Raw genomic sequence first — 27,968 nt, 5'->3', positions numbered from 1 at the left:
CAACAAATTTAGATCTGGAAGGGATCTTAGAACTCAGAATGTTAGAACACAGAAGATAGAATGTTCAAGCTGGAACATCAGTGTTGGAACTGGAAAGGACCTTAGGACATAGAATATCAGACCTGGGAAGGACTTCAGAGACCATCTAGTTCAGTGATGGCAAACCTTTTAAAGACCAAGTGCCTAAACTGCACCTTCATGCTGCATGTGAGCCCCCACACTCCTTGCTTTACCTTAGACAAGGGAGGTAGGAAGCACAATTGGGCTGCTGAACAGAGGGGAAGGGGAAGTGAGGAATGTCCTCAGGAGCAGTGGAGACAGGGAAGGGAGTAGCCCTCTCTGGCACATGTACCATAGGTTCCCCAACACAGCTCTAGTCTAACTCTCTCATTTCATATGTAGAGATTGATAGGCTGGAATGAATATGACATTCCAGCACACCCTCCAGGAGCAAAGCCAAATAGAAGGAAGATGTTAAGGAGACTCATTAATTCTACAGATACCTTGGAGCAGAAGACTCAGGTTGAGGAAGTTATAAGAAAAGGCTTACTCTTTCCCCAAAATTCCCTTCTGGTGACAATCTGTCCATATAAACTATAATATAATCTTACGTTTATAATATAAAATAATCCTATAGTATAATGTCATGTTTCATTACTCAAATGTTTCTGGTAAACTGAAGCTTGCCTCAACCACAAAGAGATGCCAGGGGTTAACTAGAAATAGATAAAATGTGAAATTAGGCAGAGAACTCAACTTCTCCCTAAATGTTAGGAATTTTCTTTAAGGTGATTATGATTGAATTTATAACTTTGCATCTAAAATAAATGCCTTTAAATCGAAGAGGAAGAAGCTGTGTAGACCTTAGGGGGCATTATGTTATGTCCTAAGCTTAAAACAAGCTAATTATTCTAGCAGTATGTTAGATATAGATAAGAAAACCAAATCCTATAAGGTACAGAACACTGGGTTGAAATTGGGGCAAGACCTGGATTTGATCCATATTCTGCTGTTAACTATGTGACTTTGAGTAAATCATTTACCTCCTTTGGGCATCTTTGTGCTCGTCTACAGGTTAAAGGAATTAGGAGGGATGGTCTCAGATGTCCCTTCTCATTTCAATCTTATGTGACATCATCCTACTTCTTGAGTTGAATGTAAATATACCAAGCTGAGAATGTATCCTCCCCTCCCACCCCCGAGCCTGTGGCTCCCCAGGATGACTGAGACACAAGATTTCTAGGGCACTCACTGTTCCAGGGGCGGCATTCTCGCACACTTTGGCATCATCGGGGTGTGGAATCTCTGGAGCGTTGTCATTCTCATCCAGGATCTCGATATAAACTTGTGCAATGGATTCTAGGCCATTGGCATTCCCTGGGAATAGGAAATGATGATATTATTCCTAAATTGTACCTCCAAGCATGATTATGTCTTCTTTGGTATTTGTGACTGTATGACTCAATAAAGACAGACCTAGGGAATGACAAAGCTTTGGGGGTATCATCATCCCAGGGTTCCTCATTTTGTGAGGGTGGCTAGTCCCCCCAAAAGATATGAGAATAACTTACACAAGTCCACAGGTCTCATCCCTTCTTCTGTCATCACCAAGGCAAAAAGGGGTAAAATAGTGGAAAGAGTTTCAGTTTGGCAAATTCGGGTTTCCTAGCCTGGTCTCTAGCCCCAGTTTTGTGATCTTGGGCAAGTTAATTTCTCTTGATGGGTCTCAGTTGCCTCATTTGTTACACCTCATCTGAAACTGGGGTTAATTGTTTGTCCAAAGCTATTATAAGCCCTGAATTTGGGACTTGAATCCAGGTCTTTTGACACCACGTCCAACATCATTACCACACAACAATGAGCAAAGACTTATTGGTTGCTTGTCTGAACCATCTTGCTTGTTTATCTTCATTGGGGTCTGTTGCTTTTTCCCTCCCAGCCTTTGTCAGAAAGAGGTAAACAGAGAAGAAAGAGGGCACCTTAGCGGGGACCACCCCATTGGCAGCTCACCCTGAGGTTTCATCTCTTTGGCTTCAATAGTCAGGTTATACCAAGGGTAGATTTCTCGGTCCAATTCCTTAATATTGGAAATGTAACCTTGCTTGGTGATTCTGAAAAACTGTCCTCTGTCGCTGGTCTTCCGGATGGAGTATCTACATCAGGGGAGAAGAGACATCTCCTGGAATATTTTTCTAATGCACATTTCATGTGTTCATTGGGCTTGCTGCCTTGTAGATGAAGAAACTGAGGCCAAAGGAAGGTGAATGACTTTCCCAAGGCCACATAGCTACTAATTAAGTAGGGCCAAGCCAGGTTGGCCTTTTAATTTTAATGACATTTAAGATTATGTTCTTTTGTGTGGGGACTATAATTATTCTGGCTAAGGGGGAAGGACAGTGTATTAGAAAGAACTCTGGGCTGTGGGTCACAAGCCATGTTATGGTACTAATTCTTTGTGACTTTGGGCATGTCTTTCCTCCATTCTTGGTCTCACTTCTCTTGTTAAGTGATTTACTAATTATTTTACCATGAGTATGATCTACTTCCAGAAGGTGACTTGTTTTGGCCTCGGTTTACTTCTCTGTGAAATAGGAATAAATAATACTTACACTGCTCAATTCACAAAATTATTCTGAGGAAAATACTTAAAACTTTAGGTACTATGGAGGTGTGAAGAGGGGTATGCTGATAAATGTTTAATAAATGTTCCCTTGGGGAGAAAAAGTATAAAGTACACACTTTAAAGTTTAATCTGCATTATTAACAGCTTTAAGTTTAGGCTATCAACAAAGCAATAAACCAAGCCCTGATTTGTTGAGTTTGCCAATTTCTGAGGTGGTAAGTGCTCACTTTGAAAATTTAACAATCTCCTTATGACTCTGGACCCAGCATACCCCTGAGTGTGAGTTATTATTATTTCATTCCAGAAGGGCTGGGATATAGGCAGAAACTTGGCAACATAGAGTCTGTCTGAATGTGTGGGGTCATGGGAAACCAGAAGGGAGTCTGAGTTCTCTGGGAGATGAGGGTTAGGATGTCATAAAGTGGGAGAGAGAGAGGAAAAATGGATTAAAGGCGGGATCATTAGACTTGGAATTTGAGCCCTAGTTCTGCCACTGATGTCCTGGGCCTCAGTTTCCTCATCTGTAAAATGAAGGGGTTGGACTAAATGGCCTCTTGGGTCCCCTTCAATTCTAATGTTCTATATTTTATATTTACGTTTGACATTTTAAGTCCTTCCTCATCTGGCTTTCAGCCTATCTTTCTAGGCTTGTACATTATTATCCCTCATACACATTATATAATATCCAATCTGACTTCCTTGCTATTTCCTGGACAAGATACTCCATCTCCTGCCCCCATGACTTTGCGCAGGTTGTGTTGCATGAGCAGAAATGCTCTCCTTCCTCCCTTCCACCTCTTTGGAGCTCCTTGATCTCTTCAAGTCTCAGCACAAGATTTCCTTCCTTTAAGAGACCTTTCTTGATTCCTCTAGTCATTAGTGTTCCTCCTCCATCTCTCCCCATCACTGTGTATTTATTTTGCGTATAGCTTGCATTTACTTCTCCCAGTACATATTGTATCTCCTTGGTGGAAGGCAAGCTCCTTGAGAGATGGGACTGTCTTACTTTAGTCTTTGTGTTTTCTAGCCCCTGTTTCTAGCACAGTGTCTGGCACAAAATCACTCCTTAAGAAATGTTTTGCACATTTATTCATTGAAGGTCCCTTCCATCTCCGACACTGTGTGTCTTTTGGAAGGAGGCATGCAATGGACTGAATTTTCACATCCCCCAAAGCCACAGAAGCCAGTTTCCCCTTACCCAATGTTCCATTGAGCTGCATCGGGGTCCTTGGCTAACACTGAGCCAACTGAGTTCACCCTTTGGTTTTCTGGCATTTTGAAGTGGTAGAAAGGTTGTGAGAAGACTGGCGGTTCATCGACATCCGTGACATTGATGTAAACAAGGGCCAAGTTCTTTGGGGGAGCTTTATTCAGGTACCGGAGGTTAATTGTTGGGTCTGTTGCCTCGATGCTGAAGCTATATTCTTTGATATTCTCATAGTCCAGGGGCTAGGAAAGAGAAGGGAACACTTGGATAGAGCCATAAACTTGGAGTTGGGAGTCCTGTATGGTAGTCAGGGGGAAAGTTGCTTTTTTTTTCCTATCTCTGTTTTCTCATCTGTAAAATAGTAATCTCTGTTCTGCCTATCTCTGTGAGGAAAGAATCATAAGTTCTAGAGTACTATGTATTATTATTTTGTAGGTGAAACTCACCCAAATTCTCATTGGTTGGTGGAGATATAGACTTAAAGGCCAGGTCAACACAGAATTATTTATATAAAACAGTAGGACCCCACTCCTCCACTCTGTTTTGGTTATAATTACTTATGTTCCATGAATCATACCTATCCTTCCATGTCTGGCCATATCCTACCTCTTGAAGGAAGCCTTCCTAGATCACTGAAGTCCAGACATTGCTCTCCCAGAAAACCGAGCTCCTATTCTCCTCTAGGCATGTTGCCTATTTTGCTCTGTTTTGTAAGGCAAGAAGTCGGAAGGATAGAATCTGTCCTTACTTGAATGGGCGATGAAGAATATTCTTGGCATGTGTGTTCAACCTGTCATCTCAATTAGTGTCTATCTCTCCTGAGGGCATAGAAGAGGTCTTAGACTTCTCTGTTATGGCCTACAACACTGGGTATTGATTGAAGACTGGTGGATTGATGGACCTCTAGCAGAGTGGGTAGGTTTATGGGATTTGAGGTCAGGATTACTAAAGAATACAAACTAGCCCTGTGCTCTGCTCTGCCCTAGACACTAAATAATTTAGTCTTGGTCTTTGGAGTTGACGTGGTCATTTCTGAATCCATCCGAAAAAAAAAACAAAAAACAAAACCCAGAGAATTTCATAGTTGGGAGGAATTTCATTGCTCTAATAACAATAGATAGAATTTATGTAGTGCTTTACAAACATGATATTGTTTTAGCATCACAACAAACCTGGGAAGCAGGTTGTACCATAATTTCCTCATTTTACAAATGAGGAAATTAAGGCTGACTTGCCCAGAGTCCCACGCCCTTTCTGCATCACCTCCATATGTTCTGTGTACCTTCATGGGTTTGATGATGCCTTCGTTCCTGGAAGCATCAAGCTCAATGATGAAGGTGTCCCTGTATTCTCCCTGGACAATGCTGTACTTAGTCATTCGGTTCTGGGGCTCATCAGGGTCTTCAACTGTCAGGGACCCCAGGGAGCTTCCCACTCGGATATCTTCAGGAACCACAAATTTGTAATTTGCTGCTCCACAAAAGAAACATTAGGGAGAGTTTGGTTAATGAGCTATGCCTCTTAATTTACATTAATTAGATAGAACATTACTTTGCAGGGAATCTGGGTGAATTATGTCCCAGACAACAAAGTCACATAGCTTTAATGGTACAAATAATCCCTGTTTACAGGTTCCCCAGCTCTGTTTCCTTGCACCATAAAGTACTGGGCAAAATTTATGCATCTCTCATGCCTTGGCTTGTTTTCCTTATTAATAAGAGCTGTATGGACAATGGCACCGGCATCCTAATTAGCCCACTGCATCATCCTTGGTATATCATGTCTTCTGCCTAAGAAAAGAAACTCCTTGAGGACTGGCATTATTTCATTTTTGTCTTTGTATACCTAGAACTTACCACAGTGCCTGGCACAGAGCAGCTATCAACTAAGCACTTGTTGATTGATTATAGAAGTACTATCAATCAATCGACAAACACTTTTATTGAGTGCTGACTGTGTTTTAGGCGCTGCGCTAGGCATTTGGGATACAAACCCAGAAATGAAACAGCCCCTGGAAATACTAATTTATCCACATTCTCTTGTCTACATTCCCAAAGAACCAATATTATTCATTTACTAGAGTGTTGGGGTAAAGGGGAGAATTTATTATGGCTGGACCGGAGCTTAACTTGTGGATTGTATCATGATTTGGTCCAAGTCTAAGGTTAGAGCTCATTCAAGGGTTTTGTCAAGGGCTGCAGGTAGGACCAAATCCTCTAGAAGGAAGTGGATTCTGGGAGGTGATCTTGGGAAATAGACAAGACAAGGCATCTTCTCTCTGTAGTCAGGAGAGAATGTAGCCTGAAGGGGAGATGGGAGCTTATTATTAGGGCTCAGAATAGAGATGATTTCTAAGAACTAAAAAACCAGATTGGATAAAATCTTCTTAGCCTAGGTTAAATCCTTAGTCTTAGGCTCCTATACAATCTGTGACCTACCCCCTTCCCCAGCCTAGTTTCCCCAAATATCAACTCACTTTGAGTGAAAATTGGGAAATTGTCATTGATGTCGCTCACAGTGATGACGACTGTGGCTGTGCTGGACTCCCCATGGAGTCCTGGACCATCTTTGGCTTCCACCACAATCTCATACTTTGACTGTTTTTCTCGATCCAGGTTATGTACAGTTGTGAAGATGGTGCCTGGACAGGGTGAAAAAGAGGGAGGGAAAAAAGATGTAGGAAGAATATGAGTTAGGCAGTGACTTCCATTCTTTTAAAATTAAGAAAACAAAAACAAAAAACCCAACTCTTTTCCTTCTCTCTTAGAATTAAGAGTAAGTCTCAGTTCTATGGTTGATGAGTGATAAAGGCTAGGCAATTGGGGTAAGTGACTTGCCCAGGGTCACACAGCTAGAAGTATCTGAATTCAAATTTGAATCCAGGTCCTCCTGTCTCCATGTCTGATGTTCTATCCATTGAGCCACCTAGCTGTCCTGGCTCCCTGCAACCCCATTTATTTTAATTTCAAAATACCTCTTCAAGACATTGGTTAAATATTTCCTGCTCCATTACCCACATCCCCCTTTTTCATCCTCCCATTTCCTTATTCTTTCAATATTTTTATTTCTTCTTTTAAAATATAAGCTCCTTTAGGGCAGGGATTGTCTTTCCTTATATTTGTATATGTATTCCAAATACTTAACACAAAGACTAGTCCATGATAAGAGCTTACTAAATGTTTGTTGACTGACTTTAAATCCCCAAGGGGTTTCCCAAACTGACTCATATTTTCCAAGTTCTCTTTGTCTTGCTGTGATGCTTTGGGCAAACAATTTCTTTCTGCAGGCCTCTCTTCCTCCTTTATAAACTGAAGGGAACAGACTCAAATGTCTAAAGTTTCCCAAATCCCTTTTAGCTTTGACATTTTATGTCCCAAAGTCTCTTTGTATCGTAACCTTGCATGTTCCAAGTTCTTCCATCCCATAGACTAAGGTGGTTCTCTTCCAGCTCCTGTATTCTGTTTCTTGTTTTAATCTACATTTTAAGGTCCCTTCTAGTTCTCGCATTCCATCACGCTTGGGAGAAATTGCTGGGCGGTCAGCAAACATTTATTAAGTAACTACTGGGTGCCAAGTATTAGAAATTGAAAAAAAGAGCAAAAGACAGTTTTTTTTTTTTTTAATTAGGACAACCTTTCTGTAAAGGCAATAGAGGCGACTCCCATAATGGGAGTTTAAGTAACAGAACAAACTTACTTAGCCACTTAAACATGGCTTGGAAGTCATCTTCCAGGAGAGACTTCATTTAAGCCCTAAAAATGCGGTCATTGTTCAAGCCACATACAGACTGTTCTTTGGATTCATTATGGCTTGTAATCTGGGTCTGAAGGCTGATTCCATCTCTCCCTGGTCTTGGCCCAAAGTATGTTCTTCCCATCTTAGCATACAAGTCATCAGGAGCTCTATATGCTGCTACCTTGAACTTCCATAGATCTGAGCTGTAGTATCTATGTTGGCACCTAGAACATTTCCAAGGACTCTTACAGTCCTAATGTTCTAGGATTATGGACATTTTCTGTATTGTTACACTAGATCGCAGCCCCTCCAATCCTTAACAGATGGTTCAGTTGGTCTTTGGGTGATGAATCTTTCTGTACTTAAGGGACATCCAAGGACAGAGGAAAATGTCGCCCCTGAAGAGGTTCCAAAGAATGTGTCTTACGGCTCTGAGTAAGAGACTCTTAGCACTCTTAGACCCAGAGTAGAGTCTTGGGTAGTGGCAGTATTGGTGGAATTAGTGTGCTATATTCCAAGGAGACTTATTTAGGGAGGAGCCTTGATGAAGCCATGCCTTGAGGGCAGTGCCTATTTAATTTTGTTTGCTTTCTTTGTATCTCTAACTCCTATTACTGTGCCTGGCATAAGTTGTTCAACCATGTCCAATTTTTTCGGATCCCATTTGGGGTTTTCTTGGCAAAGATGCTGGAGTATTTTGCCATTTTGCCATTCCTTCTCCAGCTCATTTTACAACTGAGGGAACTGAGGCCAATATGGTAAAGTGACTTCCCTGAGCTGACACAGCTACTAAGTGTCTGAGGCTCGACTTGAAATCAGGAAGATTAGTCTTCCTGACTCCAAACTTGACACACTCACTACCCACTGTGCCACCTAGTTTCCTGGCATATGATGGGCATTTAATATATGCTTTAAGAAACAAACAAATCCTTACTTTCCATCTTAGAATCACTACTGTGTATTGGTTCCAAGGCAGAAAGAAGAGTGGTAAAGGCTGGGCAATGGAGGTTAAGTGATTTGTCCAGGGTCACATAGCTAGGAAGTATCTGAGGCCACATTTGAAATCCAGGACCTTCCATTTCTAGGTCTGGCTTTTAATCCACTGAGTTATCTAGTTGTCCTCTTAATATATGCTTTTGAATACTTGCTGTTGAATGAATTACTTCATGCTTGTTTGTAAACCCCCCCCCCCAAACCTGACTACTTTATGGTCATTCTGGAAGTTCTAACTGGGCATACAGATATCATCTTTTTTTTTTTTTAAACCCTTATCTTCCATCTTAGAATCAATACTGAGTACTGGTTCTAAGGCAGAAGAGTGGAAAGGGCTAGGCAATGGGGGTTAAGTGACTTGCCCAGGGTCACACAGATAGGAAGTGTCTGAGGTCATATTTGAACCCAGGACCACCCATCTCTGGACCTAGCTCTCAATCCACTGAGCAACTCAGCTGCCCCCCTCTCTTTTTAAACCATTACCTTTCATCTTGGAATCAGTACTGTGTATTGGTTCTAAGGCAGAAGAGTGGAAAGGGCTAGACAATGTGGGTTAAGTAACTTGCCCAGGGTCACACAGCTGGGAAGTGTCTGAGGCCAGATTTGAACCTAGGACCTCCCATCTCTGGGCCTGTCTCTCAATCCACCGAGCCACCTATCCTTCCCTCCCCCCAAGATGTCATCTTAGACATTAGAGTAATGGGAGAGAGAGAAAGTCACTAGTCATACAAACCAGAACCATCGATGGTGAAATACTCTCTGCCTTGAATGATATTATAGGTAACCGAGGCATGTCCTAATACGGTGGGGTCGTCGGCATCCACTGCTGTGACTCTGGTGACTGAAGTTCCTACAGAGAAAACCAGCCAATAGATTAGAATAATTTCCATCAGTCTTGTGCTGATAATTATATTTACTGAAATCCCAAATTCCAGCTCATTGTTAGAGAGTTTTCTCTAGCCGAGGCCATCAACATAAGCCATTCGTCTTTCATAACCAGAATTTAAAAAATGCATTTCCCAGTTTTATTCATCCCTTGATATAGAACTAGAATGCCAAGGAGAGGGCAATGAAGAACTCGGGGTCTCAACGTCCATCGGACTAGGTCACAAGCCTAACCCGTGGGGTAAGGGTTAGATGCACGTGATCTCGCTGAATTTGGAGCAAGTCCCTTGCCCTCTCCAGACCTCCTAGGTCTACTGCTAAGGATTACTTCTCAGTCTTTGGCCAGGGTTGAGGCTCTGGCTGGCTATCGTTAGGGCTTCATGGTCATGTTAGGATTAGGGCTCTGTTAGGGGCTTGGTCTGTGGCCAGGATCAGAATCAGGGCTCATCTGTTCTAGGGTGGGACTCAGTCTGGGAGGGTGACAGAAAGTTTCCCATGTAAGAAGATTGTCCTATGGGGGGTACCAAGCCCAGCCTTGGCTCCATTCTTGCTGGGCTATCAGTAGCTACAGCTGAAGGGCCCAGATGGCTGGTGATATCTAGGCCAGTCCTAGCAGGGCAGGAACTTTGCAGGGCAAGAAAGGTCCAATTTTTGTTGGAATGGCAGCTGACTACCATCTCCCTGGCACGTACCAACAGCTGACATCTCTGGCACCGAGCCATTGAAGAGTCTCTGCGCAAATTCAGGGACGTTATCGTTCACGTCATGAACTTTAATGGTGAAGTTGGAAGGTGGCTCCAGGTTCTGGTTGGTATCTTTGTCCACAATATACGCGGTGAGGTAATATTCGGATTTCTTCTCCCGGTCCAGCCTCTCAAAAGCATACACATCTCCAGTGTGTTCATTGACTCCAAAGAGTTTGCCTTTGCCAGCCTCTGGCCCTTTGAGAACATACCTGGCATTTTTCCTGTTCACACTTGATGTGATCTAGGGGGAAAAATGGAGGCTACTTAAAATGGATGGGGAGAGGACCTTCTGTCCCTCTATGCAAAGCAAGAATATCCTGTGTTTGTCTCATCAGTGAACCTTCATTCAGTGCATCCTCTATAACTGAAAACTTCCTTTCCTTTCTACTCTCTTTCTACTCCACTCTCCTTTACTTGATAGAGTTAAAAAACAGTCTTGACTTGTAGCCAGAAAACCTGAGAAATTTAAACCCCTAACTCTGCTTCTTAACTAGCTGTGACCTTGACCAAGTCACTTATCTTTCCTGGGCCTCAGTTCCCCCCCCCTCTTTTTTTTTTTTATAAAATCAGGGGTTTGTACTAGATGATTTCTTCCAACTCCATATCCTACAACATCTCTATAATGATTATTTTTCATTATTCAAAACCCAAATCACATACCACTTTCTTTCCCTGATCTCATCTTCCACAGTGTTTTTTCTCTCTTCTCTCAATTTCTTCACCCAGGGAGAGATCCACATTCTTTTTTTGGAATCTATCACCTTTCCATTTCCCCCTCCCCATCTTCATCCCCAATATTCCCCCCTCCCCATCCTCATTCCCATCCACATCCCTATTCTTCCAAGTAAAGGATGGACAGATAAAATATGGACACATTCTTGAAACAGGAAATGTGTCAAGTTGACTGATTATTCTTATTAAAGATGTAGAGTCAATAGAGCTTTTTAATTAGAATATGCAAATTGGGTCTGGAGCCATAAAATAAATAGCTAGCTTACCACTAATGAAAAGGCACATTTATACCAAAGGCTTGGGGAACACATGCTTTGAGTGATGAGACCTAAATTTCCCATCTCTCATCCAACATAAAGAGGCCATTGTGGATCTGAGCAAACAATAGGCATTCAACTTGGATTTAGTAAATTGAATTGAAGGATTGTTATATAGAAGAGAAAATAGACTTAGTCTACTTGGCTCTAGAGTAGTGATGGCGAACCTTTTAGAGACTGTAGGCTGATCTTGTCCCCCATCCCTCCCCCACCCCCTTATCCCAGACAGGGGAGGGAGGAAGCACTCCCAAGGTTGCTGAGCAGAGGGGCTGGGGATGTGAAAAAGTGTCCTTAGGCATGTGGAGAGGGGGAGGGGAGTAGCTCCTCCCTGAGTCCCTCTGGCTTTCTAGTAACAAAGGAGGGCTCTGTATGCCTTCTATGGCATGTGTGCCATAGATTCACCACCATGGCTGTAGAATATAGAACTAGAAGAATGGGTACAAATTTCTAGGAGGTGAATTTCAGCTTGATATAAGGGAACCTTTCCAATTAATCAGAGCTATTAAAATTAGAAAAAGAATAACACAATCCTTGTTCTCAAGGAGCTTACAACCTAAATTGATGCATATGTTGCACACAGGAAAAAATTAATGTAAAAGACAATAAGGATGGGGAAGCTAGATGGCTCAGTGAATAGAGAGCCAGGCCAAGAGACAACAGATCCTGGGTTCAAATCTGACCTTAGACACTTCCTTGCTATGTGACCCTGGGCAAGTCATTTAACCCCTTTGCCTAGCTTAACCACTCTTCTGCCAATACTTAGTATTGATTCTAAGACAAAAAGTAAGGGGGAGAGAGAGACAGAGACAGAGACAGAGACAGAGAGACAGAGAGGGAGAGAGAGAGAGAGAGAGAGAGAGAGAGAGAGAGAGAGAGAGAGAGAGAGAGAGAGAGAGAGAGAGAGAGAGAGAGAGAGAATAGAATAGGGTGGCCCAGAAGATAGAATGTGAAACTCTGAATTCAGTAGACCCTTATTTGAAATTTCATCTCTGACAAGTACCAGCTGTGTGACCTTGGGCAAGTCTTTATTTTATTTTTTAAACCCTTACCTTCTGACTTAGAATCAATATTGTGTATTGGTTTGAAGGCAGAAGAGTAGTAAGGGCTACACAATGGGGGTTAAGTGACTTGCCCAGGGTCACACAGGGACAAGTAATTATTAATTTGACTATTTTTGAATTTCACCTCTGGCAAGTACCAGCTGTGACCTTAGGCAACTCATTTAACTGAAGGCATCAGACTAGATTTTGTGTCCTGGACCCCTTCAACAGTCTGGTGAAGGCTATGGTCCCAGGGATTTTTTCAGAATAATATTTTTAATTTTCTAAACAAAATACATAGAATTTCAAAAGAAATAAATGATAATGAAACACAATCATAATATTAAAGAGAAAAATTCATAGGTCTCTGGTTAAGAAGTCTGGTTCTGGATGATATCTAAGGTCTAGTTCTGTACCTATAAATCCTATCAGGGGGCAAAGATAAAAAACATAATAAAAATGAAAATAAAAGTAAAGAAATGAAATGAAAGTTTTAAAAAACTACTCTGAGAGTACTGGGGGATGGGAGAGAAGGGAGAAAATAAGCATTTATTAAGCACTTACTATGTGCCTGGCACTTCTCTAAGTGTTTTTTTTACAAATATTATCACATTTGGTGTCTTTTAACTAGGGGAAATGGAGAAGGCTTCCTCATATGGCATCAGTGACACTAATTGCTTTCTACCTTGCCCTACTGTGTGCATCCTGCCCCCTTCTCCCCTTTAATTTTGGGGACAGGGTAGGAATGGAGAGAAACTATATGACCATTGGACATTTTGCTGGACAGAGACCAGGATCCCCTGAAGGAAGATGAGGCCATAGTAATAATAACTGTAATATAGGCCAGTAAGGGAAGTTACTCCCCCTACACTGGTGAATTGGAGAGAGGGAGAGAAGGTGTTGAGAGAATGAGGGGAGAAGAGGTTGATCGTCCCCTCTCCTCCCCTTGGTGAAGGCAACCCGAGTTTGTCTCTCTGAGGGACAGAATGTCTCCTCAGAGAATGGGGTTGGGAGGTGAAGGTTAAGGACTGGAGGAGAGAGCTTTGGAGAAATGACTCACTGCCTCCCCTCTTGATTTTAGCTGTCATTGAGAGGCAGGATAAATCTTCTTGCCTCTGAATCCTCCCAATACCCCAACTACCACTTTCCCTTTGAGATCTGGGTTCACTCCTCAACCCTAGCCTTGAGCTAATCCTCCACTTTGGGGAGAAGTATGATTTTCCCCAAATCTTCAGTCCCTTTCTTTAGTGTCAAAAAATAGACAGATCTGATCTAATAGTAACACTTTAGTAGAGAACCACTCAGGGAAGGGAAAAATGAAAGTTTGGGTAAGGAAAATGGGTAGCAGGAATTCCTAAAAGCCGGCAAACTGATCTCCCCCCAAATCTAAGGGGTTCCAGGCTCTCAGCCTGGACCCCTTTTCTGGCCAGCTGCTGATTGTCTTTACTCCTGTGCCTGGTCAAGTTGCTGGAGTTCAGGACAAGTTGGGGAGAGGTGGAGAAAATCCTTGGAGAGGATCTTCTCAATAGCTAGCTTTTTTCCCAAAGTCCAATCAATAATAATTGAGCAGAGCAAGAATTCAAGGGTTTACTAGGAAGCTGTCAATGTCCAGGGGGGATCTCCAGCCACAGAGATCTTCAAGTCAGGCTCTCAGCTGAAGGAGTCAGAACTGAAGTGGCAGTTTCTCAGTTCTCTCAGCTCTTGTTCCCTTTGGAATTCTGGGTCCCTTCCTTTCTGCCCTTTTCCCATGTGGGCTGCTTCTTGTTTTATGTTTTACTGGATCAGATTTCTTTCCTTTGCATCTTCTCTCTCTCTCTCTCTCTCTCTCTCTCTCTCTCTCTCTCTCTCTCTCTCTCTCTCTCTCTCTCTCTCTTTCTCTCTCTCTCTCTCTTAAATCCTTACCTTCCATCTTGGAGTCAATACTGTGTATTGGCTCCAAGGCAGAAGAGTGGTAAGGGCTAGGCAATAGGGGTCAAGTGACTTGCCCAGGGTCACACAGCTGGGAAGTGTCTGAGGCCAGATTTGAACCTAGGACCTCCCGTCTCTAGGCCTGACTCTCAATCCACTGTGCTACCCAGCTGCCCCCGCATCTTCCTCTCTTTTGCATTTTTTCTCTTACAACTTAAATACCATCCATTAGATTAGCGTAAATTCAATATAACAGTGTGATGGGGACACATCCCCTCCCCTTAAAAAATTGGCCTAGGGTTGAGATGCATAGTGTCCAGTATGAGGGAGGTGACCTTGTGTACTTTGTCTCAGTCAGATCACTACTGAAGTAACATGTACCCTTCTAGATGCCTCATGAAGGGCAGGTGGGAGGCCCAATGGAAAGAACACTCAGTCTTGAGTTAGAAATATTCATTTTCCTGAGTTCAAAATAGCTCAGACATTTACTAGCTATATCACCTTGGGCAGGTCATTTAACCCTGTTTGCCTCAGTTTCCTTATTTGTCAGATAATCTAGAGAAGGAAATGGCAGACCACTCCAGTATTTTTGCCAAGAAAACCCCAAATGGGCTCACAAAAATGTGGCTATGACTGAAAAATGACTGATCAACAATCAAGAAATGTCTCAAGCTAGACTAGAGCAAGATGGGAACTAGCGTGGTTAGGGCACTAGAAGTGAGGTCATAGAAGGAGTAGTTGAAGGAAGTATTTCAGGAATACTTAGCCAGGAGGAGAGAAAAAACTAAGGCTGATACGATCTCTTTCAACAAATATTTGAAGGAGTGTCATACAAAAGAGGAATTCATCTTGTTCTGCTTGGCCTTAGAGGACAGAATTAGAAACAATGAATGAGGAGGCATCAAGGTGGCTCAATGGATGGAGGGCCAGACCTAGAGATGGGAGATCTTGTGTTCAAATGTGACCTCAGGCACTTCCTAGCTGTGTGACCATGGGCAAATCACTTAACCCCTATTGCTTAGCATTTACACTCTTTTGCCTTAGAACCAATATACATTTTGATTCTAAAATGGAAAATCAGGGGGCAGCTGGGTGGCTCAGTGGATTAAGAACCAAGCCCAGAGATGGGAGGTCCTGGGTTCAAATTTGATCTTCCTAGCTGTGTGACCCTGGGCAAGTCACTTGACCCCTATTGCCTAGCCCTTACCACTCTTCTGCCTTAGAACCAATACAAAGTATTGATTCCAAGGAGGAAGGTAAGGGTTTAAAAAAAATAAAATGTAAAATCAGGGTTTAAAAAAAAGAAGAAATGGGTAGAAATTGCAGGATGGTCAAGTTTACCTTGATGTTATTATAGTGTGAGTTATATCTTGTCCCATCTGAAGAAACATGGGCTCTGTATTTCAAAGATCTAACCATAAAACTTGGACTGATACAAAAAGAAACTGAAAGACAAGGGGTAGAGACGACAGAAAGATGGACCTTGGGAGACAAATAAAAATGAGGTAAAATGACCCCTGAGATGGAGAAAAGGCCTGCTTTGGCCCCGAGGCCCTTTTTTCTATTGACAAACACATTTCTTTGGGCAGAAGCGGTTTGTGGGACAGATATAAGGCAAGAGAGGTTGAAGACATCACCAGAATGGAGCAACCAATAGACTGAATCATCTGGAAGAAGGATCAGTGATTGAATTCAGATTCCTAGTGGCTTCCTTTGAGGAGCTAATATATGATCTATTCCCTTAATTGATAAGCATTGTCTCTGCTGGAACTGTGAGTAGAACCAAATTGGAGCATATTTGTTCACTCCAGGTGGGATTGCCTGATGGGAAGTCTATGTACCTGAATGGAGCCTTGGAATTGTTGGGTTTGGAATGTTCCTATAGACTGATAAAAGGCTGTCTAGGTCTGGGAAGAGCTGGAGGCATATAACCTGGGTAGCATTTTTAAACCCTTATTTTCCATCCTAGAATCAATACTCTATATTGGTTCTAAGGCAGAAGAATGGTAAAGGCTAAGCAAGGGGAGTTAAGTGACTTGTGCAAGGCTATAGAGCTAGAAGTATCTGAGATCAATTTGAACCCAGGACCCCTCATCTCTCAGCCTGGCTAAGCCATGTGTTTATTTTAATGTGTTTTAAATTTTATTCCTTTTTTCCCTTGGGTCATCAGTGATGACTAGTAAGTCCCATTTGTGTGCTTGATTTCTTGATGCCATATTCACATAATTAATAAGTTTCACTGAAATATGACAGATCCAGGATGGAGGGCAGAGTTTTCCCATATGGGAGGGGCTTGAGCCAAGATTTTAACTAGATAAATCCACATGGCCCATAACCTTCGCTAAAAGGACAGCAGGAGCTGAGGGCAGAGGCGGGTAACTCCTTAATAAAACGGCTGTCCTCCTTGGTGTTCACTATTGCTCAGGAGAATGAGGGGATGCTGGGATCTCCTCCCTGGAAAAGAACAATTAACTGTGCCACAGAGCCCCCTGGTGGCTCAATAAGGAAAAACTTCCTAACAATGAGATCTGCCCCAAAGTGACTGAGACCTAGTTAGTAAATTCTGTATCATGGAGGTGTTTAAGCAAAGGATGACCCTTGCCAGGGATGTCACAGAGGGGATTCCTGTTCAGGTATACACTGGACTAGAAGGCCTCTGAAATCTCTTCCCAATCCTGAGATTCTGAGTTTTGTATAACTGGACCCCAAACGGAATTGATTCAGTGTTTTCTGGGCTTAGGAGAGATTGTCCTAGGATTTAGGCTTTGAAGACACCTTAAAAATGGCAATTTATAGAAATTCTATGGGAAGAGCAATAGCTCTTTAGTCAGAAGACCTGGATTCAAATTCTACTCTTGACTTACCATCTATTTGAACTTGGACCAATCACTCACTTATTTTTTTTTTCAAGAAGAAAAAATTTTCTTGGGGAAAGACAACATGTACATATACAAACATATGTTTATAGCGGAATCCTGGCTCTCCTAAGCAAAGAGAAAACCACATTCCTTCTTGAGACCCAAAGTATTGAATCAAGAAGGTCTTGTCCTTTATCTATCAGTTTCCTCCTTTGTGAAATGATTAGGTATCTCTAGATGACTTCTACAGTCCCTTCAAGCTTTATATCTGAGATTCTCTCACTTTACAGAGTAAGAAAATAAGGGAAGTAATTTGCCTGAGGTGATATGATATATATATATGTATATATATATATATATACACACACACACATGTATGTCCCCCCAGAGTCATTTCTCCTCCACTTGAGGGGAGAGAACTATTGCTTTTATATCTCTGGTTAATGGTTGTTGGATTATACTAAAGTGTTAGATTTCAAATTCAGGTCCTCTCATTTTGAATGCAGAGCTTTCTGATTCCTCTAGATTACCTCCCTTGCTACTGCTCACATCAGGGGATTGCTATAATAGGCAGGGTTGATCTTCCTGTCTTCTCAGCTTATTCAAGGGTTATTCATTTACTTCAAAGTCTTCCTTCTCTAGAAAGCCTTTCCAGACCAATTCAATCCACTATGGTCTTTGCCTAGCAAACCCCCTTCTATAAAACTTAGAGACAAATGCATTGTTGTAAAAGTTATGGTTCTTATCCTAATTTGTTATTCTTGTCTCTCTTGATTATGAGCCCCTAGAGCAGCGATGGTGAACCTTTTAGAGTCTGAGTGCCCAAACTGCACCCTCATGCCACATGTGAACCACCCCTTTACCCCACACTGAGGAGGGAAGAAGTGTTACCATTGGGCTGCTGGGCAGAGGGACAGGTGAAGTGAAATATGTCCTCAGGCTTGGTAGAGAGGAGGAAAGGAGCAGTCCCTCTTTAGCATGTGTGCCATAGGTTCACCAACATAGTCCAAGAGAGTAGGGAACTTTGTAACACTCAGTTAGATAAATAATTACTACTTTCTGAAAGTCTTTATCTTTATTTGCGAAGTAAGAGGTTTGGAGGCAACAATTATTTCTAGTTATCAAACTATAATTCTCAGTTATTTTTTCTCATCTTTCCCAAAGGGTTGAGGGTAGTATAGGTGGAATAGCAGGGGTTCTGAGAAAGCTATTTGCCTCCCTGAAGTAGGTTCTGGGTGTGATAGGCTCTGAAGAATTGAAGGCTTTACCTTGCCCACATGATGAGGGAGTGTACCAGGCATCTCCTCTTGGATGTGCATTTGGTTCCAAATCCAGTCTCTCTTCATGCGTGGGCGAACATCCTGTGCCCTTGAGAGGGAAGAAGTCTGGAAGAAGTCCTCTGTCTCTGCAGAGGCTCTCATCACGCTTCTGCAGGCTGTGACCAGGAGAATGACGAGGATCTGTTTGTCCATCATCCTGTGACCTGTTCAAATCTACAGAAAAAACAAAGTAAAATGAAAACAAATAGTAATAAGCATTAACATGGTGCTTTAAAGTTTGCAAGATGCTTTTTGAATGTTATATCATTTGATCTTTGTGGCCAATCTGAGCGGTAGATAGAGACTAGTATCCCCATATTACTGATGGGGAAAATGGGTAACAAATAGGTTAAGGAACTTGCCCAGGGTCACATAGCTAAGTGTCTGACAAGTCTTCCTGACTCCATGCCCAGTGCCCTATCCACTCTGCCAACTAGCTTGCATAATACACTCTAAATCACCTGCCTGCATGAAAATTTCTATTAATTATTAAATTTAAAAGTTTAAATTTAAATGAAAAGTATTAAGTAACAAGGGGCAGGTAGGTGGCTACGTAAATAGAGAGCCAGGCCTGGAGACAGGAGCACCTGGGTTCATATCTGGCATCAGACCCTTCCTATTGCCCAGTCCAGCCACTCTAATTTCCTAGTCCTTACTGCTCTTCTGCACTGGAACCAAAAACTGAGTATTGATTCCAAGATGGCAGATAAGGGTTTAAAAATATCAAGCAACCACTAAGGCTGAGAATGGAAGAGGAAGAAAATCTTTTTATATACTTATGTATATACTTGTTCCTCCCCTCACCCCATTCTATTGTAAGCTTGAGAGTAAGACGTGTCCCAACTATGGTAAGAGAATGAGATAAATGAGACGTATAGTTTCAGGAAAAGCAGGAGGAGGAATTTGAACAAGGAGAAAATATTTTCTCCTGAATATTGCTTTGTTGTTTTATTTTTATCTCCAGGCCAAGCACAGTTCTTGAATATTGTTGTCGTTCACTTGTTTCATTTGTGTCTGACTCTTTCCACCCCATTTGGAGTTTTCTTGGCAGAGATCCTGGAGTAGTTTGCCATTTTCTTCTCCGGTTCATTTTATAGTTGAGGAAACTGAGGCTAGTAGGATTAAGTGACTTTCCAGGGTCACACAGCAAGTATCTGAGGCCAAATTTGAAAGATGAGTCTTTCTGACTACAGGTCTGGCACTCTATCCACTGAGCTACCTAGCTATCTTACATATAGCAGACACTTAATAAACATTTATTTGTTGATAGAAGGCTTCCCCAATGAGGTGGTATTTGAGTGGACCCTGAAACAAGGGAGAGAATACAACTGATGGAGATGAAGGGGAGACCCAGGCATGGAGAAAGAAAAATGAACCAAGAAATGGAGACAAAAAGAGAGAGGGATGACAATGGCAGACTGAAGAGTGGTCCAGGAGACCACGTAAAAGAGTACTTGTATGAACTACAAGGTAGATCATGGGAAAATTGTGAACTTGGTGCCAAGACACATTTATATTTTGCTTGGGAGACCACTGGAAGCCACTGAAGGCTTTTGAATATAAGAATGACACAATTAGAGGGAGAGCTTGGGCTCTTCAATGAAGGATGGATGGAAAAAGGAAGAGGCTGGGAGCAAGAGCAATTAGAAGTCTATTCAATTCTAGTTGAAATAAGAAAAAGACATGAAATAGGATGACCTCGGTGGGAAGAGATGGGAGGGAATGTATGAAGGAGATAGTGTAGCAGCAGAAAGCACAGGATTTGAGAGGAGAGGGCAGAGTCAAAATTCACTTCAAGATTACCAACTTGAGTGATTGGGCAGTTAGAGATTTCAGTTAGAGGGAGGCATGGTTGTAGGGGATGGTGATGGTTTCAGTTTTAGAAACCGAGGGACCAATGGCATAAAATCAGCTCTGAAGGCTCTTAACTAAGGAAGAGCCTTTTTCTTTCTTGAACTTAGCATGAGTTCAGACTGATTATGTGAATTTGGGTAAATTTTTTTCCATTTTTCTGGAGGCAGAGAGGACACTGGCATAGTGGACAGAGAACCAGGTCTAGAATCAGGAGGACCTGAATTCAAATCCTGTCTTAGACACTCACTAACTATGTGATTCTGAGTTTCCTCATCTGTTAAAGGACCTGGAGAAGGAAATGGCAAACTACTCTAGTATCTTATCCAGGAAAATCTCAAATGGGTTCATGAAGAGCCAGACATTGTTGGACTGACCTTCTCCTCTCCTCTCCTCTCCTCTCCTCTCCTCTCCTCTCCTCTCCTCTCCTCTCCTCTCCTCTCCTCTCCTCTCCTCTCCTCTCCTCTCCTCTCCTCTCCTCTCCTCTCCTCTCCTCTCCTCTCCTCTCCTCTCCCTCTCCCTCTCCCTCTCCTTCTCCCTCTCCCTCTCCCTCTCCCTCTCCCTCTCCCTCTCCCTCTCCCTCTCCCTCTCCCTCTCCCTCTCCTTCTCCCTCTCCCTCTCCCTCTCCCTCTCCCTCTCCCTCTCCCTCTCCCTCTCCCTCTCCCTCTCCCTCTCCCTCTCCCTCTCCCTCTCCCTCTCCTCTCCTCATCTCCTCTATAAAACTAGGGGTTCAAACCACTTGATCTCTTAGATCCCTTCTAACTCTAACATTTTATATTCTAAAGTCCTTTACAGTTTTTTTTTAAAACCTCACCTTTTGTCATAGAATCAATAATGTATATTGGTTCCAAGGCAGAAGAATGGTAAGGGCTAGGCAATGGGAGCTGAGGGACTTGCCCAAGGTCACACAACTAGGAAATATCTGAGGTCAGATTCGAACCCAGGACCTCTTATCTCTAGACCTGGCTCTCAGTCCATTGAACCACCTGCTGCCCCAACTCCTTTACAGTTTTGCCATCTTTTGGCTCCTACTTCCTACCTCTTCCTCTGCCATGACTGATAAATGTTTTTATTTTTCTTATACTATGCATTTCTACCAAAGTGTGGCCCAGATTTTATTTCTCTCCATTCTCTTTCCTTAAGATTACACCTTCCATGTTCTTCCTCTTTTTTCTACCAGAATTCAGGGAGTTAAAAGAGCATTCATTTTCTATGAACTCCATTAAGAGGTTCTGTCTAGGGAACTGACCCTGGATTCCTCAAAGTATGGTCTCAAAGATCTGTGACCTGGGAATGCAGGGAAGAAAGATGAAGAGGCAGCTGCCTGAGGGCACTCATCCTTGGGCATTATCAAGTTAGTAAGAATGGTGGCTTTGACAGATTTCTGCTCCGTCATACATTCTTCTTTCCAAGTCATGATATGCCACTCCAGTGCTCCCATATCCCCATCCATAACTGCTTTCAGCAAAGAGGATTTGCTCATTCATACTAATGTGTTCAGAGTGGATAATGTGCCAGTACTTTTCCGAGGCTTTTGAAATGAAATTATATCATTATGACATTAGTTAACTGTCATTCTCTCACTAGTTAAAGGAATGTTTCTCCAATGGTGGGTTATTAGGTATCTACAAAAGGTTGATGGGAGAATTTTGGTGGGGAGGGAGGCCCTTCTCAGTGTGGACCCTACCTCTGTGGGCCTTTGGTGGGAATCTCAAGTAAAGAGCAATTTCTACAGTCGGTTACACCCCACAATTCAAATGGCTCTTTGAGAAAGAAGCACAACTCACTTTGGAGTCTTGACAGCTATCACGATACACTTCGTTTCCTCTCTTAGAGTCCATCATAAAGGATGGGCAATGAGGAAGACGCTGTCACAGGTACTGTTGTTGTTGAGTCCTTTTTAGTCATAGAAGACTCTCTGTGACCCCATTTAAGGCTGTTTTTATTTTTAAATTTTTTCGCAAAGATACAAGAATGGCTTGCCACTTCCCTCTCCAGCTCACTTTAAAGATGAGCAAACTGAGGCAAATAGGGTTAAGTGACTTGCCCAGGGTCATATAGCTCCTGAGTGTCCAAGGTCAGAATTGAAATCAGGGAGATGAGTCTTCCTAACTAGAAAAACTGGCACTCTGACCACTGTGCTTCCTAATATGGATGACCTTAGAGTCTCTGGACTCTTGGGATTCTGTGAAATAAGACTGAGACCTCCTGAAGTCATCTGGCCCATCCCCTTGCCTTTCAATAGTCCTTTCCCAAACCAATGAATACTTTTTGGCTTGAGGTGGATATTTTGCTCTCTTATCTAATTCCTTTTATTCATTCATTCATGCATTTATTTATTTATATTAATTAATTAATTTAAACCCTTATCTTCCATCTTAGAATCAATATTGTGTATTGGTTCTAAGGCAGAAAAGTGGTAAGGATTTAGGCAATGGGGGTTAAGTGACTTGCCCAGGGTCATACAGTTAGAAAGTGTCTGAGGTCAAATTTGAACCCAGGACCTCCTGTTTCTAAGCCTGGCTCTCAATCCACTGAGCCACCTAACTCTCATCTAATTCCTAAAGAATCATATTCTATATCCCTTCTAGGTCACTTAGCTCAATAATTACAGTAACATCACATTTGTATTTTAATTTATAGGTCTCACAGGCACATATTATTTCATTTGACTTTCAGTGTAGCTTAGTTAGACAGGCAGGATGGGATTTATTCTTTCCATTTTACAAATAAGAGGTAGCCTCTAATCCTTTTTTTGTGACCCTGGACCTCTGTAGCCCTTTGGGACTCAGTTTCATGGATCTGTCAAATGAATGGACCATACTAAATTGATTGCAGACTGTTAGAACAACAAATATAGAAGAGAATTTAAAACATTAAACCTCCCTTTCAACAATAGAGTTCTGTGTTCTATGGTCCCTTCCGGCTCTAACATTCTATGTTCTAAGGTTCTTTCCATCTTTGCAATTCTGTATTTGAAGGTCCTTCTCTGCTTTGACATTTTCTGTTCTAAGTTTCCTTCTGACTCTGAAATTCTTTGTTCTAAGGTCTCTTCTAATTCTTACATTCTATAGTCTATGCCTTCAAGCCCCTCCCTGCTTTGACATTCTGTGCTCTAAGGGTATCCCAGCTCTGACATTCTATGCTCAAATATTTTGTGCCCTCAAGCCTTCTCCCAGCTCTGACATTCCATATTCTGGGGGCCCTTCCAGCTCTGACATTCTATGTTCAAATATGCTATACCCTCAAGACCTCTTCCTGCCCTGACAGTCTAAGGTTCCCTTCCAGCCTGGACACTCTATGCTCTAAGGTCTCTCCCAGCCTCAATGTCCTAAAGCAACTGGATTCACTCATCCTTCTACTCCCCTGAAGGGAACCAACCCTTGACTTTGGCCTCTTTAGCCCAAGAACTGAACCTTGTCCTAAACTTCCTAGATGGATTCATTGACCCAGAGGACAGCCATCGAAGGCTCCTGAATTGTGTTGATGGAAGATAACCTGTGAAAACCTGGGCATCTGCCTGGCAGACCATGACTATTACTGTCAAAGTCCCCCGAACAACAGGTCCCCCCTACCTTTGCTGGCTGGTCTGCACGAGGGTCAGCCGGGCACCAGCAGCATCCAAAGACAAGTGCGTCCAAGGGGGAGGAAGTTCTGAGAAAGGGCAAAGAGCTGAAGCAGGAGATTGCAGACCTTTTGCTAGCTGAGGGACTTCTGTGAACTCTAGTAATGCTATTATGTTTGAATGGCTGGCGCCAACCTGGCTTCAGGAAGAGCTGATCATGTGTGTGGTTTTTTGAGAAATGTAGAAGTTACAGCTGAAAGATGGAGCCATTGGTTTGGGGCTCATCCTTGACTTGAGGAAATAGCTTTTCTTCCCCTGGGAGTGACTGTATTTTGGGTCTAGAGTGTCTAGAACAAGACCAATTCTGGGAGTCAAGAGAGCTGGGCTAGAATCCAGATTCTGCTTTTAACTTTTTTTCTTTTCTTTTTTAAACCTTTGCCTTCTGTCTTAGAATTGATAGGAGTATTGTGTCCAAGGCAGAAGAGTGGCAAGGGCTAGGCAGTTGGTGTTGAGTGACTTGCCCAGGGTCACACATCTAGGAAGTGTCTGAGGCCACATTTGAACCCAGGACCTCTGGTCTCCAGGTCTTACTCTGTCCACCTGGCTCTCCTGACTTCTAATTTTCTATGTAACTGCAAGCAACTTACCCTTTAGTGGGTCTTAGTTTTTCTTATCTATAAAATCTGACAATTGGACTAGATCTCTCAGAACTCTCCTAGCTTTCAGGACTCTTTAGAAATGGACAAAACTCTAAGAGTAATGATAATAACTTTTCATCATCCTGTAATTTTTCAGTTGTATCTGACACTTTGTGGTCCCATTTGGTCTTTTGGACAAAGATCCTGGAATAATTTACCATTTCCTTCTACAGTTGATTTTACAGATGAGGAAACCGAGGCAAACAGGGTGAAACAACTTGCCCAGGATCACCCAGCTAGTAAGTGTCTGAGGACAGATTTGAATTCAGGAAGAGGAGTCTTCCTGGCTTCAGTCATGGTGCTCTATCCATTATGCCACCTGGCTGCCCTAGCACGCATTAAAGGAAGAATGAATTTCCAGTTGCTGAGATGGCATCTCTACTCACTATTATCTCAAAATCCAGACTGGAGCTCACACTTCCCCCCACAAATCTGCCCCTCCTTTCAGCTTCCTTTTGTCTATCTGTTGATGACACCACCATCTTTCCAGGCACTCGGACCCAGAAACTTCAGAATCAACTTTGACTGATTTGGTTCCTTCCTCAAATGCCCTTCCTGCTTCCCACTACCCCTGATAACATTGCCAAATTGTGACATTTTTTGCTTCCCCAACACATCTCTGGTTTCTGTTTCTTCCTTTTGACTCACATGGCTCAGATCCTCATGGCTTCTCGTCATTGTAATAGCCTTCCTAGTTAATTGATCTCCTTGCCTTCAGTCTCTCCCCTCTCCACACAGCTGCCCTTGGATCAGTCTTTCTAATATAGATCTGATTATGTTGCTTCCTGACTCAATAAGCCTCAATGGCTCCCTATGACTTCTAGGTTCAAATGTATATTCCTCTGTTGATATTTAAAGCCTTTCATGACCATGGCCTTATTTCCCTTTTCCATCCTTATTACACACACCTCTTTTTCTCACACACACACTGTGTTCCAGGAAAAAGTCTTGCTATTCCTCAAGGCTCAAGGGCTACCTTCCACGTGTTATTGCTCCTGATCTCCAAGTTTCTAGTACCTTCCATAATTGCCTTGTTTAGCTAGATATGCACACTGGCTCCTGGGAGAGATAGTAAGCTCTTGAGGCCAGGGATTTTATTTACTTTTATCTTTGTCTCACTGAGACTAGGATATAATTTTTTTTTTTTTTATAAACCCTCACCTTCCGTCTTGGAGTCAATACTGTGTATTGGCTCCAAGGCAGAAGAGTGGTAAGGGCTAGGCAATGGGGGTCAAGTGACTTGCCCAGGGTCACACAGCTGGGAAGTGTCTGAGGCCAGATTTGAACCTAGGACCTCCCATCTCTAGGCCTGGCTCTCAATTCACTGAGCTATCCAGCTGCCCCCTAGGATATAATTTTTGTTGGTCAGTTGTTTAATTTATGTCCAATTCTGTGTCCCCATTTAAGATTTTCTGGCAAAGATCCTGGAGTGGTTTGCCATTTTTTTCTCCAGTTCATTTTACAGAAGAGGAAACTGAGGCAAATAGGGTTAAGTGATTTGCCCAGGGTCGCACAGCTAGTAAATGTCTAAGGCCAGATTTGAACTCAGAGTCTTTTTGACTCTAGACCTGGCATTCTATCCACTGTGTTACTTAGCTGCACATAGTAGGTACTTAACAAATGCTTATTGATTAGCTAATGGATGACCCAGAGAGTAAGCTGAGAAAGGTCTGTAAGTTATCCAGAACAAGCAGCTCTGTTCCCAAGTCCTATGGGGATGAAGGATATGAATCAGAAAGTTTGTGCAGCCTTCTACACACTTAGAAATTACCTATGAAATAAATGTAGTTTGGGGAGTAGGGTAGACATGCGTCAGGATTCTATATCTGTCTTTTCAGCCACATTTGTGCACACAAGAAAAGCACCTCCTCACCACTGTTATCTTTCAATGCAGGGGACAGATTAAGATGCTATACCCAAGGGGAAAGTCCTTGGATAATTACAATTAAGATCTATGGTACTTTCCCAGTAATTTCAAAGTGTTTTTAGGGTCCTGTGGACTATTTAATGCCATGTTTGTTATTCTTATTTTACAGATGGGGAAACCTATGTAGAGAGGTCATAGATGGAAGGGATTTTAGAGGTCATTGAGTTCAGAGGTAGTTGGTGGTGCAGTGCATGGAATGCTGGGTCTGGAGTCAGGGGAGATCTGAGTTAGAATCCGGCCTCAGATACTTACTAGCTGGGCAAGTCACTTAACTCTGTTTGCCCTCTGTTTCCTCAAATACAAAAGGGGATCATAATATCACCTCCCTCCCAGGTTTGTTGTGAGGGTCAAATGGGTTAATATTTGTAAAAAGCATTTAGCCTAGTGCACACAGTAGGTGCTATATTAAATGCTCTTGTTTTACAGCTGAGGACACTGGGACCTAAATAGGTTCATCTGGGTAGAGTGTGTCTGAATCAACATTTGAACCCAGGTCTTTCTGTCCCCAAGTCCAGCTCTTGCTCCATGACCATCACCTCTCTCTTTTGCCCATGAACACATAGTTAATAAATGTTCCAAGACTTATTTTTTAGCCTCAGTTCTGATTGAAAACCAGAGCACTTTCTGTTGTTATACACTGTCTGTCAATAATCAACAAGGGATATTTCACTTCTGCTGACCCTTTTGTTTTCAAGCGATGCTTATTTCACCTCATTCTCATCAGGGACCGTTAGCACATCTCGCCTGACATACAACAGTTTTATTGCCTGCCTGACTGTTTAGAACAACTAACTGATCAATTCATCCTGTGATATGTGAACACAATTTTCACTCTGTAAACTCACAAATTTGATGTGCTAATGGTCCCTGATGTAGGCAACAGAGAGCAGTTAAGTCAGAAAATGATTGGCCAGTTATTGTTGGTCTTTGGCTGGAATTAGGACTTTGATCAAATACAGAAAATCCTTTATTCTTTCATTGTGACAAATCCTTTGTCCTTTTGGTTCTCTGTATCCACTCCCAGAGTCTAAAACTGAAGTGAAATGAATTTGATCTGAGATTGACATCTTTGCCCATTTCCTCCTTCTATTTCACCATCAGTTTTGATTGATTTCCTTTGCATATACATACTCCACCCAAAACTTGGCTTCCATATTTTTGAACTTACTAAAAGATGGTCATTAGTGTCTACTACTATGTGCCAGGCACTATGCTAAATGCTGGGGATAAAAAAAGGCAAAAGAAAACATCCCTATCCTCAAGGCACTCAAAATAGGTTAAATTAAGTCTACATGGATCTCTCTTTGAGTTTTGTCCCCTCTGGCTGTTAGCTACTAAGGAGGAAGAAAAACAGCTTTGTAGATGTCTCTTAGATTTTCAGTCAAAGGGATCCATGACCTCTGCTGAAGCTGGGAACTTCGGCATTCAGATAAATAACTTTCCTGGTGGAAGGAAAGCCATCCCTGTGGGAAATTCACTGCCCCTTAAATTTCCCCCTTCCCATTCTCTTGCTTTGCCATGATCATTAAATCTATTCTCATCTGTGAGAATGCTATCCCTTTTT

At 42.3% G+C, this 27,968-nt stretch overlaps 1 protein-coding gene across 2 annotated transcripts in view; it reads right to left on the bottom strand.

The window, feature by feature from the left end:
* CDH5 (cadherin 5) overlaps positions 1–27,968 on the bottom strand; it is a 53,349-nt gene that overhangs the window by 10,099 nt on the left and 15,282 nt on the right. The window contains exons 2-10 of one of the 2 annotated variants that reach the window (XM_056799931.1): positions 23,790–23,868; positions 18,313–18,537; positions 10,136–10,430; positions 9,292–9,408; positions 6,307–6,471; positions 5,113–5,300; positions 3,822–4,072; positions 2,011–2,153; positions 1,253–1,377 (exon numbers count right to left, since the gene is read on the bottom strand). In XM_056799931.1, the coding sequence (XP_056655909.1) occupies positions 1,253–1,377; positions 2,011–2,153; positions 3,822–4,072; positions 5,113–5,300; positions 6,307–6,471; positions 9,292–9,408; positions 10,136–10,430; positions 18,313–18,519 (1,491 nt within the window). In that variant the 5' untranslated portion in view covers positions 18,520–18,537; positions 23,790–23,868. The remainder of the gene's footprint in view (positions 1–1,252; positions 1,378–2,010; positions 2,154–3,821; positions 4,073–5,112; positions 5,301–6,306; positions 6,472–9,291; positions 9,409–10,135; positions 10,431–18,312; positions 18,538–23,789; positions 23,869–27,968) is intronic. The other variant, XM_007477093.3, reaches the window with a different exon arrangement.

Source organism: Monodelphis domestica, chromosome 1 (assembly GCF_027887165.1).
Source record: "Monodelphis domestica isolate mMonDom1 chromosome 1, mMonDom1.pri, whole genome shotgun sequence".
NCBI classification, from domain to species: Eukaryota; Metazoa; Chordata; class Mammalia; order Didelphimorphia; family Didelphidae; genus Monodelphis; species Monodelphis domestica.
This window is presented reverse-complemented; position numbering and strand designations above follow the sequence as displayed.